Source organism: Seriola aureovittata, chromosome 8 (assembly GCF_021018895.1).
Source record: "Seriola aureovittata isolate HTS-2021-v1 ecotype China chromosome 8, ASM2101889v1, whole genome shotgun sequence".
Taxonomy (NCBI): domain Eukaryota; kingdom Metazoa; phylum Chordata; class Actinopteri; order Carangiformes; family Carangidae; genus Seriola; species Seriola aureovittata.
In genome coordinates this window covers 7,173,468-7,188,209 of record NC_079371.1, presented here as the reverse complement: position 1 = coordinate 7,188,209, position 14,742 = coordinate 7,173,468, and the positions used below count along the sequence as shown (strand labels likewise).

The 14,742-nt window shown below is 38.8% G+C and overlaps 1 protein-coding gene across 6 annotated transcripts in view; it reads right to left on the bottom strand.

The window, feature by feature from the left end:
* diaph2 (diaphanous-related formin 2) overlaps positions 1 to 14,742 on the bottom strand; it is a 372,424-nt gene that overhangs the window by 107,800 nt on the left and 249,882 nt on the right. For all 6 annotated transcript variants that reach the window (XM_056382907.1, XM_056382908.1, XM_056382912.1 and 3 more), the window contains one exon: positions 7,156 to 7,280. In XM_056382907.1, the coding sequence (XP_056238882.1) occupies positions 7,156 to 7,280 (125 nt within the window). The remainder of the gene's footprint in view (positions 1 to 7,155; positions 7,281 to 14,742) is intronic.

Genomic DNA, 14,742 nt, shown 5'->3' with positions numbered 1-14,742 from the left:
ACTAAACAAATAGTTTTCTGTCACAAACATTGACTTTGTATTCACTGCATTCTTACATACTTAACCCTGTATATTGTATATCAACCTTACAAAAGAAGAATAAGATTGTATACGATAGGTGTGTAAGGAAGCATTTGGGATTGCAGCGTAGTGGGCCTAAATCCCAACAGGACACAGTAGCTCCCAAAGGACAAGCTCTAGGACTGGCAGGCCATGGAGGCTTTATCAGTGCAATATGACAGTTGTTCACTCAGGAGCAAAGGGGTAGATCCAGTTTGAATCATGGGTATACCTCCTGTACTCCAACGTCACACACACACACACACACACACACACACACACACACACACACACACAAACCCCTTGCCCCTGGGAGCGGCAGTCCAGGCGGCCTGTCAGCAAGCTTACTCTACTGGTTAATGGAGCTGCCACATCAGGCCAAGTGTCTCAGCCTAACAAGATACTGATTGGCCAACTTCTAGGGAATTCACTCATATGACCAGAGGGCAAAGAGATGATCTTCTGTCTGGCAGCGAACACGACAGACCGACAGACAGACAGAACAGATGGAACAGACGGAACAGACGGACAGGACAGAACAGAGAAGACAATGGCAACATGATACTTTCTTCTGACACAAAGTAGTACATGTGTATTCTGTGAAATCTATCACTTGATTTTTTTTGGATTCATCAGACTTTAATATATGGCTGACGTGTGTCTCATTTGGTTCAAATTTTGGTCTGGAAGTCAGAGCTGTCTGAGCCAAATTCATAGATCTCTGTGCACAATTCTAGTTTGGATATTTCAAATGTGGTGACATTATGAGTTGAAACGGCAAAGAAATTTTTTTTCATATTACCTTTAGGTGTTGTAAGATTAAAATGCCATACTGTATGTTCAAATTTTCTTTCTCTGAGAATCAATTTACTTTGCTCATACTAGTATTTGCATGGCCGTGTTTTACAAATTGAATTCTAGAGTTGAAAAGATTAGTGAACCGATCAATTTGCCGCTAATTTAATAATCACATGAATTAATTGTTTCAGTCATTTAACAAACAAAATAACAAATAATGTCATTTCCCACCTTCTCAAATGTGGGATCTTTCCCTGTCTTACATTGGATTACATTTGATTAGATTAGATAAAATAAACAAATGGATGAGGAAGTGACAGTTTGTTCTTTGGACTGCTGGACACACAACAAGCAATTTAAGAGTGTCGTAATGAATGAATCTTGGCAGAGCATTATCAGAGCAGTACTGTATAATAATATGACAAGATAAACTGTAAGTACAGTAGATTACAGAAAGGGTTCTAAAGCTGTAAGTACTGATATTAGTCACACCGTTGCAAGCCAGTTTAATCGAGTCACTCAGCAACAATGCCAGTTAATGCCTTACTTAAGATAATTAAAAACTTTGTATAACTGCAATACATTTTATATTTGTCACCAAAGGTAATAAGAAAGCATCGAGTAAATAAAAAAGAAGAAAATCATTAGCAAGACAGCAACATAATCATCAAAGCCTTTTTTCATTCACATTTTCTGCCTTTTCTCTGCAATACTCATTCTTATAATTGTATGTTTAATATTAGCAAATGTTTATTCAGACACACACATTAAAATGTATTAATTAAAATCCTCTGACATGCAGAATGAAACATGAAAGGTGACTATTTGTTTTAGTGATTGTAATTTTCTGTAGCTTTATCCAGTTTGGACATTCACATTGAGGTGGGAGATACAGTTGCAGAACTCAGGCAGGGAGTGAGTTTGTTTTAAGCATCTCTACTTATTTATACTGGTTTCCACTGAATTTTGGATAATTAAAAGGCTCCATGGTTTATCTGTGCTTCAGTTAATTGGCCACACAGTTTACAGTGAATTTCATTAGTGAAGGAAAACACTTGGGTTGGGGTTGGGGGGACTCAAAGGAAGGTGGTGATTAAGTGAGAGAGCTTATGCGTGTGTGTGGAAAAGGGGGTGGGTGTTTGTGTATTTCTGCTTTAAAAATTATAAGGAGCTACTGAAAGTGCCACCAGCAAGTTTTAACCCAGTTTTATTATATACAAACATACAGAAATAAACATGATGATTCTGTAAATAATCTGACTTACTTCTCATTCAAGCACACAAACTTAAGTGGGATAACTTCTACAAACACCACCTTGCTTCTCCAGACAAAACAAGGTTTTAACGGGGGATGTTTCTGCCGTTTAACTCAGCAGCTTGCTAAACAGAACAATTGTTTCACTAACAACTAACAACCATTTATTTGACCTTAAGTGCCTGGTGCTGATACAAGAGAATGCTGCACCTGTACACAAACCTAGCCTGAAGCCAACAGAGTCTCTGACTGTTGCTCTTTGACAAGGGCCATCCATAAACACATTGTTGTGAACCTCTTCCTTTGAAGTGTGAACTAAATCAGGCTGCAGTCTCTCAGAACAACAGAAAGGAGGTACCTGTATAAATGCATCTGTCGATTTTTAAGCCATAAACATGGTATTACAGGCTAGCCCTGGGGCAGGGGAAAAGTGTGTCTGGCCTGACCTTGTGTGGAAGGGCTAAGTTGGTGTGAGAAACTGGCACTGATAGGTGTGTGGCCTTTGTAAGATTCCAGGACGATTCACCAACAGGTATCAATAGCCCCATTTAAACAGATCCTGCCATATCGCCATGAAGAAGACCCTTAATTATGCAGGCCTTGCTTGTTTTACTTGCTTCCTCTGTGACTACCTCCCTGCCGGCTATATGCTGGAACAACAATGCCCCCACAGTCCCTGTTCATACCTTTCATACAGAATAGCAAGGTGGAATAAAGGGTCAGCAGTCCTGCCTTGAACATGCTGTATAGAAGGTGTCTGAATTGCTGCCTGAACGCCTGCTTTTCTTCAGGCAGGAAATTGTCAAGGAAGCTGTCAATATGATAGAAAACACTAGGAATAGAATGATTGCAGGATAATTGAGTATAAATATTTTTACAGGAAAAAAGATACCCCTTTGGGTCAGAAGCGGTTTGACTGTGGCTTAGATTTAACATAGCGATTCCAGACAGATATCTAAGCTCATCAGTTGGACTATACTGTCCTGGCCTTGACTTGAGTATCTTAAGGACTTATTTGCTAAGAATTATGGGTAAATCATGAATATTTTCATACTAAAAACATGGCCATGAGCAATGGCTTCAAGTCACTCAGTTTCATTCACCCAGGCTTGTGGAAGAATTCAGCGGCTACAAGGACGTTTTACTGGGGAAACTCAATGACTGTAACAATGCCATACAGACACACAAACACGCAGACAAAAAATGATTTAGGGAAAAAGAGAGAAAGAGCTAATCAGGAGAATCACAGGTGTTAAAAAGATATGAAATGTGATAGGTTGTGTAAAGACTTGTAAAATAAAATAAAACAAAAAATCCCTAAACAAGAAGATGACCACAGAAAATGCTAAAAACACAATAACACTGCTAGTATCCACAAAGCACAATGCTTCCCTCTTTTCTGTCAGTTGGCGCAAATTTTCACTATAATTGTTACCATGGAAACACCACTCTTCGTTATAGTGTTAGCTTGGAGGTATATAGGGTGACTTATATTTCAAGCCTAAAATTAGTCAGTTTTTATTTTCATGAAACTGTCTTACTCACATTGCACAGGAAAAATTAAGTGACGTGCGACTCTTCTGGCCTTGTGGGAAATAAAAGATTAAGCTAAATATCACTAGGTTGGGTTAAGTGAGTATAGTGGGGGTAGATGTATTGGATATGTCCAGGCATCCATCAAGATTCAGTCCAGCCTCTCATCATGCCTATCGAGCCACCTCACTACCATTAATATTCCAGTATGCAGAGTCCCGCTCTAAGCCCCCAGTCCTACTCTATCATATCCAACAGCAACAGGAAATGGGTGGGTGCATGCGTGTGTGTGTGTGTGTGTGCATGTGATAGCCATAGCCTCTCTGGTGAAATAGGGCTCTCTGGGGGCTTGTGCCTCAACTCTACAGCCTTTGTGGGCTCCCATTACTTCTGACAGATAGAGATCACTAAACTGCTGAACAAACACCCCATTCGGTCATTTGCATACATTACAGTAATGGAAAGAGAAAAATGTATCAATAAAGCCAAATGAAGTGCTTCCACTAAGCTCTACTCTCTCTCTCTCTCTCTTTCTTTCTTCCTTCCCCTCCTTCCGTCTTTCTTTTTTCCACTCTTTCGGCCTTTCTTTCCATATTTCTTCTTTCTAAATGTTTTTCTGTCCGCATTTCTTTCTTTCAGTATTTCATAACTGCTACTGATCTACAATGGTGACTTTCTTCTCCTTTTATTTCACGGACTGATTTCCTCTAAAAGGTACAACAGATGACTGATAAAGATGACAGATTCTCTAAAATAGTTTGCACAAGAAATTTATCTTTTGTGCAAACCCTGAAATTTCTGAAGCCCAAACAAATTAGGAACACTAATCATGCATGGTTAGAAAAAACAAAACATAATTTATTGTTGAAGGATTAATTAAAACTATGCTGCTTTGGGGCACACATTATATTTAAAATACTTTGCAGTGACCATGGCCTCCTGAAATTAATCTCAGGAAATAAGCTGACAAGAGTCACAGTGAAACAGAGGGACATGTAGTCACCTACACATGCACTGTAAATTACTCTCTCTCCCCCTTTCTCCACCTCCCTCTCTCTCTGTAACACACATGCCAGCGCACGCACGCACGCAAGCATGCACACACACACACGCACGCACGCACACACACACACACGCACGCACGCACGCACGCACGCACGCACGCACACACACACACACACACACACACACACAGACTGACTCATTCATCACAGTGCCCAAAAGTCAAGACAACAGAGCTTCACTTAACTTTTTCAGGGTTGCTCAAGCATCAAATGCATGACTTTTAGCTGTTGTTGTTCTTCCATCTGTCATGCTTCAAGGAAAGAACATCCTTTTCTTAATCCCAGGGAAAAGTTTAAAAAGGTATGTTTGCCTTGACTCTGCTATCTTATGTGTACCAAAGGAAATGTCAACCCAAAATATACAGCACTGTATTTCACACTGTCCTTGTTCCAACACTTAGCTGTGCAACACAGATTAGAGTGCTACCTAAGCTCATTGCAAACACTGGTACTAAAAACCTCGGCAAATCAAGCACAGCCTCCGCTTTCTATCTCTTTATCTCTCTGTTTGCTCCATGTGTATGTGATTTAATTTCCATCACTGTGCTCGCTTTCACAAAAGCAGCCCGACATCTGATATCTTAGGACGTTTAAAATGGTAGAAAATATTGCCCCGGGTGACAGGCTTCAGAGAAGTGGGTTAAATTGAGACTTACATGTATACACACACATACACAAATGTCCTACTGTAACAGACAGACCCACAGCGATTTCAGAGGCATTGAACAAAATGTGATTGCATACTTCTAGTGTCCTTTTATTACCTACAGCACAAGGAAAATTAAGAAAACGTGTGCTTCCTGATACATGGGACAAAATAATCTGAACCAGATGTCTCCCACACAGTCGAAATAAAGCTTTTCCTCACACCGTGTTATTATGACAGCATTATTATTAATTGTATCACTTTATTATACACAGTAAATGAACTGCAGATCAAACACTCCAGGGAGCTAACAGAGAGAACAAACGAGCATGAACTTTTCATAATTTGACTCCTTTCTGTGTCTCAATGTGTCTGCATCCCGAAAAACAGAAAAGTGAAAATCACAATCAAAAATGATGTATAACTATAACAATTCTGCCACTTGTAAAACAAAGAGGAGGGAAGCTACTGTGCTCCAAAAATGGAACCACAACACAGATGACAAATGAAATATATGTGATTCTCACTGCTTTCCTATTGGTAACTACTTTGAATACGGCAAGGACCAAAACAGATCTTTTTAAATCCTACTAAGCCTCCCGGCTCCAAAACTCAATCAGGTGAGATAGGGGAAAAGGGAAAGAGGAGGAAGTGGGGTGTTTCAGGTCATGGCCAGCCAGCTTCTTTCTGCCACTCTCTGGGGAGGAACTCCAGACAGTGAGGGAGAGCCATGTTGCAGTATATCTACACTTCTCCATTTCCTCTCACTCAAGCCTCTAGTTCTCGAAGGACCCTGAGAATCAATACCGACATCGAGGGGGGGGCGAGAGCAGAGCAGCTTTCTTGTCTGTCTGCTCTGCCTCCAAGCCACCGCCAGGGAGGTCCCTGCTTCAGTTTTTTTAATTATACAAATTTAAGTGCCTTTCTTTGACTGGGAGCAGATTGTTAATGTGTTAGGAGGCTATTACGCTTATACCACCCAATGTGCAAAGTCAGCCTTAATAAATCTCAGACAAAAGGAAGCAAAATTCAGGTTAAATGCTGCTTGCATGTGAGCACCTAACATATGGAGACACCTACTCACTTGTTAAATTACTTGAGTAATTCTTTCTTTGCTTAATAATAGCAGAATCAAACCGCTGACTGCTTTACTGTTGTTTCCATGAAAAGCACCCTAGCCACAGGGTATTGACAAGAGACTTTATTTTCACCATTGATCAAACCTATACAGTGAGGACCTTTCCTCTCAGAAAGGGCATTCACGAAAGTGCAGAGACATGGCTAATTCAATTTGGGAGCAGATATGCTTGGAAACACTCTGTTATCGAAACAGGAGAGGTGCCATGAGAGAAGATAACGCACGGATGGTTGTGTGGAGAGGCTCGTGGCCGGTCAGGAGATGAAATCAGGGATAGGCGATAAGTTGGTGTGAGGGGCTAGAGCCCCTATTAGAGTACCCCAGGGGACAGGCAGTGGTGGCAGAGTGCAGTAAAAATAGCCACAGGCATGATTTCACTCTTGGGACCCAGGGAAGAGTGAAGAGGGAGATCTGATCAACATCTCACAGCAAGGCAGCCAGATCCATTCCCTAAGTTCCCTTGGGTGCCACCTATCACACCAAGTGACTTAAACTGCTTACCCACTGCCAGGCAGAACACAAACGGCACACAGCTTTGCCACCGCTGTCCACAAAATGGTACATACGGTGTCCTAATATGCCAGTTACATATGCTTTCGAGAGGCAAATTTAAGTATAAACCTATGTGAGGAATGAAAATGACCACACTAAAAAAGGATATTGACATCTTTTCCACAAACTTATCTTGCTGGTCATCTGTTTTGGGGAAGTTCTCGATGTCGCTCTCAAGCCTCTGAATGTGACGCTCCATGGTAGTCAAACTGCTCTTTAAGATCTCAGCCGACACTGTAGACAAAAAAGCAACAAAAAGATACATAATTAATTGATTAGTCACAACATTTTATCAATGTGTCCGTTAATGGAACATAATAAAAAACAAGACAGATCCCTGAAAACTCTGTTGAAGTTTAAATAAGAAACAGCTGTAACTGAGTATGTGTGTATGTTGTGACATACTGACTCCTACATAATCCATTTGTGTGTGGCCTAGAAAGCGAGCACCTGCGAATATGTGTACAGTGTATGTGTGTGTCTACAGTGGCTCATTAATCAGTCTGTAATCACTGATTGCAGAGCTGCTGTGGAATCCACAGTATTCAGATCAGGCCTTTCAAGTGGAGACTTCAAACAGCAAGCAGCGTCTTAAGGGATCAGACGGGACAGGGGCATAGATGCAGTACCATGTTTAGGTTGCTGTTAAGGGTTTAGTCTTATTGACACACACATGCACAAAATCCCTTGCGCACACACACACACACACACACACACACACACACACACACACACACACACACACACACACACAAACAGAGTTTAAAAATAACTGCTCTCAGAAAATAAACCCCATTACTTTAAAGTTATAAGCAGTCACTTAAACATGTGCCTTGATCCCTTTTCACATTGTGAATATATGAATTGCAGTCATGCAGTTTATCATATTTCACAGGCTTTGTCAATTCACTGCAATATTGACTGCATTAAACATCCTAGAATACTTGAATGAAAACAGCTTTTTACTACAGCTTGCAATGTATTTCCGATGTGAAATGCTTGTTATTCTTTTACAACTAAAACCCTTGGCCTTTGACACACAAAACTGAAAATTCAGACAAGAGATGAAAACGATGAAAACAAAAACAAGTGTTCAACAGAGGGCAGATCACTGCAAAGCCTAATTGACACCTTTGTTTACCCTTATTATGATGAAAACCAAAACTGTGCTGCACAAGGAAGATGAGTAGCTATATAAGAGTAACCAGAATTTGGGCTTATGGTGAAGATAGGTGAAAGATCACTCTTTCAAACTCAGTTGGATCCTTGCCTAGCAAGATGAAAGGTCATGGGATGCTGCACGAATGATGTAATCCATTGTTCAACAATAGTCCAGAATGATGTTGTTTTGAATTTTGAATTACTTGTGTCTATGAAACTGCAAGTGACACACTGTATGATTGAGTGAACAAATGATATGTCCAACCTTTGGCCAATCATCACCAGTGACCAGTTCATTCTACTTTATTTGCTGGAAACACTAACTGATAACCAAAATATGCACCAATAAGGAAAGTGCCATTTAACAACTTATATTATTTATCCCATACTAACTCCACATCTTCAAGGTTAGTCCATCCACTAGACTGTAACTGAAGTGCTGAGGGAGTGAGGAGTGGGCTAATGGACAAAATGTCAAGAGACATGTCCATGGTGTCAAAAGGATCCACCTCGCCTTGCTTTACATCATTTCCATAGCTTGCATTTACTCTTTTTCTGACAATAGAACTGGATTGCAAGATGGTGGATCACAGCATAGTGAAACAACCATCAACCCACATACTAACGTATTTAAAGTGAATTCCCACCGGAAAACACACACACGCACACACACACACAAATTCATAGACACACACATAGTGTTTGCTGCGATCAGTCGAGAAGCAATACAGTGAGAGTAAGGGGTGAGGTCACTGTCATTATTAGACTTTGGCTGCCTGGATGGATCCAGTGACTGGCAGATTCACAATGCCTCCTCCTCAATTCTCACAGAACTGACTCCTGGGAATGACAGTGTGAAAACCACACTATCACATAGCCTGTTCCTCCACTGATAGGAACTCTGAGATCCACATGCTCCTGTCACTATGATCTCAGCCCCGCTAATGGTGAAAAAGGAAAAATGAACAGCATGGGAGGTGGGCAGATGGATGCAATAGAAGAAACAATTACATCCACACAAATTTATCACAAATCACCATTGGAAGGCCTTTTTCATTCATTGTGGCTTGTGATTCATGCTTGTGGTATGAGTGATTGGGTAATAATGTGGCTGTTACACTGATCATAGAAACCCTGGTAGCCAAGAAACAGTGGGTCCAGCTAACTGTGATGGTGTTTCAGGGGAGCCATTTACAGAATCAGAGTGAAGCCATGGGACTACAATACAGACTATTGTTTCCATGGGAATTACTTATCCTTGAGACAAGCTGGCACACATAACTGTGGCAGTTGAATGGTATATAGTGTTCTGAACAAACTTATTTATACATTGTTTGATTCTACAGGCAAGTTTATGCTTTTTAGAAATGCATATACATCAATATCACTACCCTCCTTAGTTCTAATAATCTAGCGTCTACAGAATCTAGCATGGGTCCTTTAGGGATATCATTAGTAAAAATTACCACACAAATAATGCTGCTATTTTCAGGGGACAAAACATGGCAACAGTAGCGCCTTCTGAATACACATTTGAAGTGGATCAGAGGAGAAACAGAGCGGATAGAGGGGGTTTTATATTCCATATTTCGAGACAGAGAGAATTTCTGAAACAGGTAAAATTATTCTAATGACTCCTGTTAGCAAGGCCTGCCGGTGTCTGTCCATGGCAGAAAAAGAATCTGTCTGACACTTGCTCTCTTGTTAGGTAATTTCTCAAAAAAATAAAATGAAATAAATAAATAAATAGTAAATTGTCTGCTGTGTGATTAAGCTGACTATCCTTTTGTCAAGCAACAGATAGTTAAGCTCAACTGCAAAAGTTGAGTGACGCAAGGAGGACACAAAAGAGTACAACTAAGATTAAAAGCTATTTGAAAGACAAGAAGTTAACTTGTGTGAATAACGCAGACAGCACGAATAAACTCCTGGTCAACATCCTTCAGTTATTGAAGCTCTGTAATACTGGCACTTGACGCATTACTCATTCCCATGAACAAAAGACAGACAAAAAAGTATTTAATTTAGCTTTGCCCCGTTTCCTTCAAATAAACTGCCAGGGAAAAATACTGTGTAGCTCACAATACCAAATCAACCGCTATAATGTGAAGATGTCAACTTTATATTCAGTCATTTGTAGAAGGGGGCAATTTTCATTTTGATTTATAGACAAATAATACCGATCTTTCATCCAGTGCTACTGCAATGCCGCCAAAGGTTACAAAGGAAATTGAGATTTATTTTCAACGTTGCTGCCAACGTAGCATAAAAGATCAAGTTTTAAATAATCTACACACTTGTGAAAACAAAGACAAACGCAACATAAAAAAACAGGGAAGAAGGTCATTCACAAATGCATTCATCATCTTATCCAAGTAAAAGTATGTTTGTGAGTGTGTAGAAAAGGAATATGGGTAAGACAGAAAGACAAACAGAAGCAATGCATAAACACAGACAGTAGAATATACTTACTAAATAAGGTATGCCTCACATGTTTTAGAAATCATGGTAAAAAATGCATTGATGTTAAATCAGGCTGTTTATATTTATGAAGTGTGGGTGAGAAGGTTGTTTGGTTAGGTGGTAAGGATCTAAAATTATCACTGGAAACTGAGGTTGTAATGACAGGATTTAGTTCAATGAGGACATGTAAACAACATGAAAATCAAAAGCTCTTTCTCAACTTAAGTATTGTATCAACGCAGGGACCAAAGAAAGGAAAAATAATAATAATCAAAAAGAGTTAATGAAGATATTTTTTTATCAGTATCAGCTGATAATAAGTCATTACATTATTTACATTATCGCATTATTACTCCACAGATAAATGTATGTGGCCAAGATAATATCAGCACTTCAATCATATGTAAATCATAGCTGTAGATATTATAGATGTTAAATCCTTAAAGACCATGAAGAAGTAATCTTACCCCAGCTTGTTATCTCCCCCCAAAACCTCCTGTCACAACCTCTTTGCATGTACAGCATAATGTAAAGTGAAGACGACCTTGAGGAGGCTCCACACATGACCAGATACACGTAAAGTCAGCTGGAAGGCATGTTCATCACATCAGGGTAAAATTGGCTATTGATCTGCAGGATGACAATGATGAATCTTACCTCTGTTTCAGAACATTCACTATAAATTAAAATTATTTTTAAATACCTCCACGTCCCTTTAAAATGACACAGAACATAATTTTTTTACCAGCAAAAAAAAATCATGCTTTGTCTTTTTTCATTTAACTGTTGGTGGCACCTGAAAGTGAATAGGAGATGAAGTGGGAGGCAGACTAGAGTACAGCAGAGGAAAGAGACAAAAGGATAAACACAACTCTATGTGTTCCCCTTTCAGCAGGAATCAAAGCAGCTCCAGTTGCAGGAGTGAAAGTGATATTGTTGCTGTGACAAAGCAGTCACATTGTTCTTTCTGATTACCTCAGCGCATGTGATGTTAAAAACAGCAGGCAGGAGAAAGTGGCAAATGAGGATATTTAATGGACAGCAAAAACAGAGAGTTCGAGGGAACCTTTATTTTCTATTGACTGTAAACATTGTCGGAACATATTTCAGTTATCAGGTAGAATTTCTATCATCTTGTTTTGATTTTCAAAAAATTCAAGTCATATATCTTTTTGTAAATAATTTAATGAACTAGTTATGTTGTATTATTAATAATAAAGAAATGAAATTATTACAGCATACCAGAAAATAGACAATGCAATTAAATTCACTCAGAGGACACAAATCCACACTAAGCACAATCACAATTGCAATTTCCCATCAATGTTGTGCTAATTGCATGCACATAAAAGGGTAAATCCCTTTTACTTTTGCTCTATTTCCTCTTTTAATTTGCATTTTCCTTAAGCCCTCTATGTAACAGAACTGTTATCATAATGAAGGATTTCTTTTCTGATTAGAACTGATTCCCCCTCCCCAAGAGCAAAACCATAAGGCTGAAATATGTAGTGGTTAATCTAGAAATGCCTACTGCAGCAATGACCAAAAACCCAAGCCTTTTTTAATAAATCAAGATGCAGTTAATATTAGGAATAAAATTATTTTCTAATATCACACAGAGTTAAATATATTAATGTATACATTATTTAATGCAATACTGATAAAGAAGGTGAGTGACGATTGATGATGTTTATTTATGTTACATTATTTTATACCACAGCAACATTACTTACAGCACATTAGCAGTGCTATTATATTAATTGCAGTAACAGTAATTATTACAGCTACAGCACACTGCAAGTAAAGTGTAGTAAAGTGCAATGCAGTCTATACCGTATCTCTTTCCCATCCAATACTGGTATCTATAAAAACTATGTTGGGAAAAAAAGAAAAAAAAAACAGCAACTATTTTGCGCCATCGGGTCATGTAATACTTTAAAAAGGCACTATATATATATATAAAACTATAATGTAAAGGAGTGGAGCATGTGAGCATTAACTCAGGAAGAATAAAACGTGACAGGATAAATATATAATTTTAAAATTACAGCATTTGATTGGAAGTATGGGCTTGTGCCAAAGAGTAAAAGTACAGCCAGACACCGAAAAACCATACTTTACTGTACCTCACACTCTGGAAGGAGGCCTTGTTTACAATTGGGGTCATGTCTGTGAGACTTTATTGCTTTTGGCAGCCATCAGAGCTACAGCCTAGTGCCAGATCTCTGGAGGAATTACAAATGGAGTCAATTACAATATATTTTGATGCATGGGAAAGTTTAGACATTGACCTGGGGTGATGACAATTCCCCAGGAAGTGCTGAGGAAATCAGTCAGGGTGATGTGCCGGTGCTATATATGAGTCTCTGCCCTCCGCAATAAAAAGAATGAGGAACTCACAGGGGGTACAGCAGTTTACCTCATTCTCCCGACAATGAACCACCCGAATGCTTGTCATGCACTTACTTGAAGATGGTTATTTCTCTTTGCCAAGACACATTTTTCTCTGATATTTTTATGATACATTTCTGATCTCACACTAACAATAGAAGGTTATGAGTTAGGAGTATACAAGTGGGTGGCTATGGTGTTTTTTTTTTTTTTTTTAAAGGCATGTTATGAGAGACACCAATGGCAGATGAGTGACCATAGCCTGAGGAGCCAAGTGTGTCTTGTCTGTTTTCATGCATGTTTGCACATACCAATGTCAGTGTTGGCTTGGTTATTGAAATGAGTGAGCTGTCAAGTGAAATAGATGGCTAGCTCGAGGATATTTTTGACTAAAAACTCAGCTCTGTCCCAATTAAAGTAAATTAACAGATGCATAGTCTCAGGTATCTTTGTGAAAGCAACATATACTAGTACAACAGTTAAATAATTACTGATTACTAATGACTCTTTGGTGCCTAAACAGCAGAAAAAAACTGCATTTATTTAATCACTAATTGTCATACCCTTAAATCTTAATTCCCATAGTCTTGGAAACATGAATTTTGACTGAAAAAGTAAATACAAACATGTACCATTTCAACATATTGTTACAGGTGAATTACATGCTTTGTAATGTCAAGTAAACCAAACCAGACTACATTCACAGGAACAAGGAGATTCTGGAGGCAGGGGAAGGAGATGACTTGTGTGAGTGCACTAGACAGGGGAGATGCTCAGTGATGGGGGTGTGGTGATCATAATAGCCTGCAGAGGTTGACTCATGCCTCTAACCTCATTCACAACTTCAAAGTTGCACCTTATCACATAGCCTTACCTATTTCACCTGACACCTTTAAGGGACACACTTCACTTGACATTTCTAGATCTAAGAGACCCGAAACCTTACTTGACTTATTGAGTGGCCTGAGATTTGCAAAATACAGGGCCAAGAAATGGAACAATCATAGAGTACTAAGTAAGATGATGTACAAAATAGGATTAAGACTCACAGCTGTCTTACAAATCAACACTATAAAAATCACCTATAAATGAAGCAAAATCAAAACTGACTGACTTTTAATTACATGTATCACTCTGCTTTACAGGTGTTCTATTTACCTTTAATTAGCGTTACATTAACAGTCGGTATTTATCTTAGATTGGAACAAATTTTGCAAAAATGAATTTATTTCCAGAAATAACATTTGAATTAAATGATGTATGGTCGTCAGAAGAGGATGAAGGGAAGGAAAGAAGCGTGGATAATTGAGCGCACACCTCCAGGTGCGCTCATATGACATCGTCAGGTCAGAACAATGTTTATGTGTTGCTTGGCAACAGTCCAGTGCAAGTCCAGTTGCGGAACTATTTGTGTTGGCATATAAAAATAAATAAATAATAATAATAATAATAATAATAATAATAATAAATACAATAAATAAATGATGAAATAAACAAACAAATCGTATTACTATTAACTAATAAGGCGCTTGTAGAACTGTTTAGAAAAGCAACGTCACACTCGAGGTGGTGATGTACTGAATATCAGCACGGCTGTGATTCGGTCATTAGAAGAGGATCACTCCCTCTCGTTTGATATTGCTTATATATTAAGTATAATAACATCAATTAATGCAGTAAC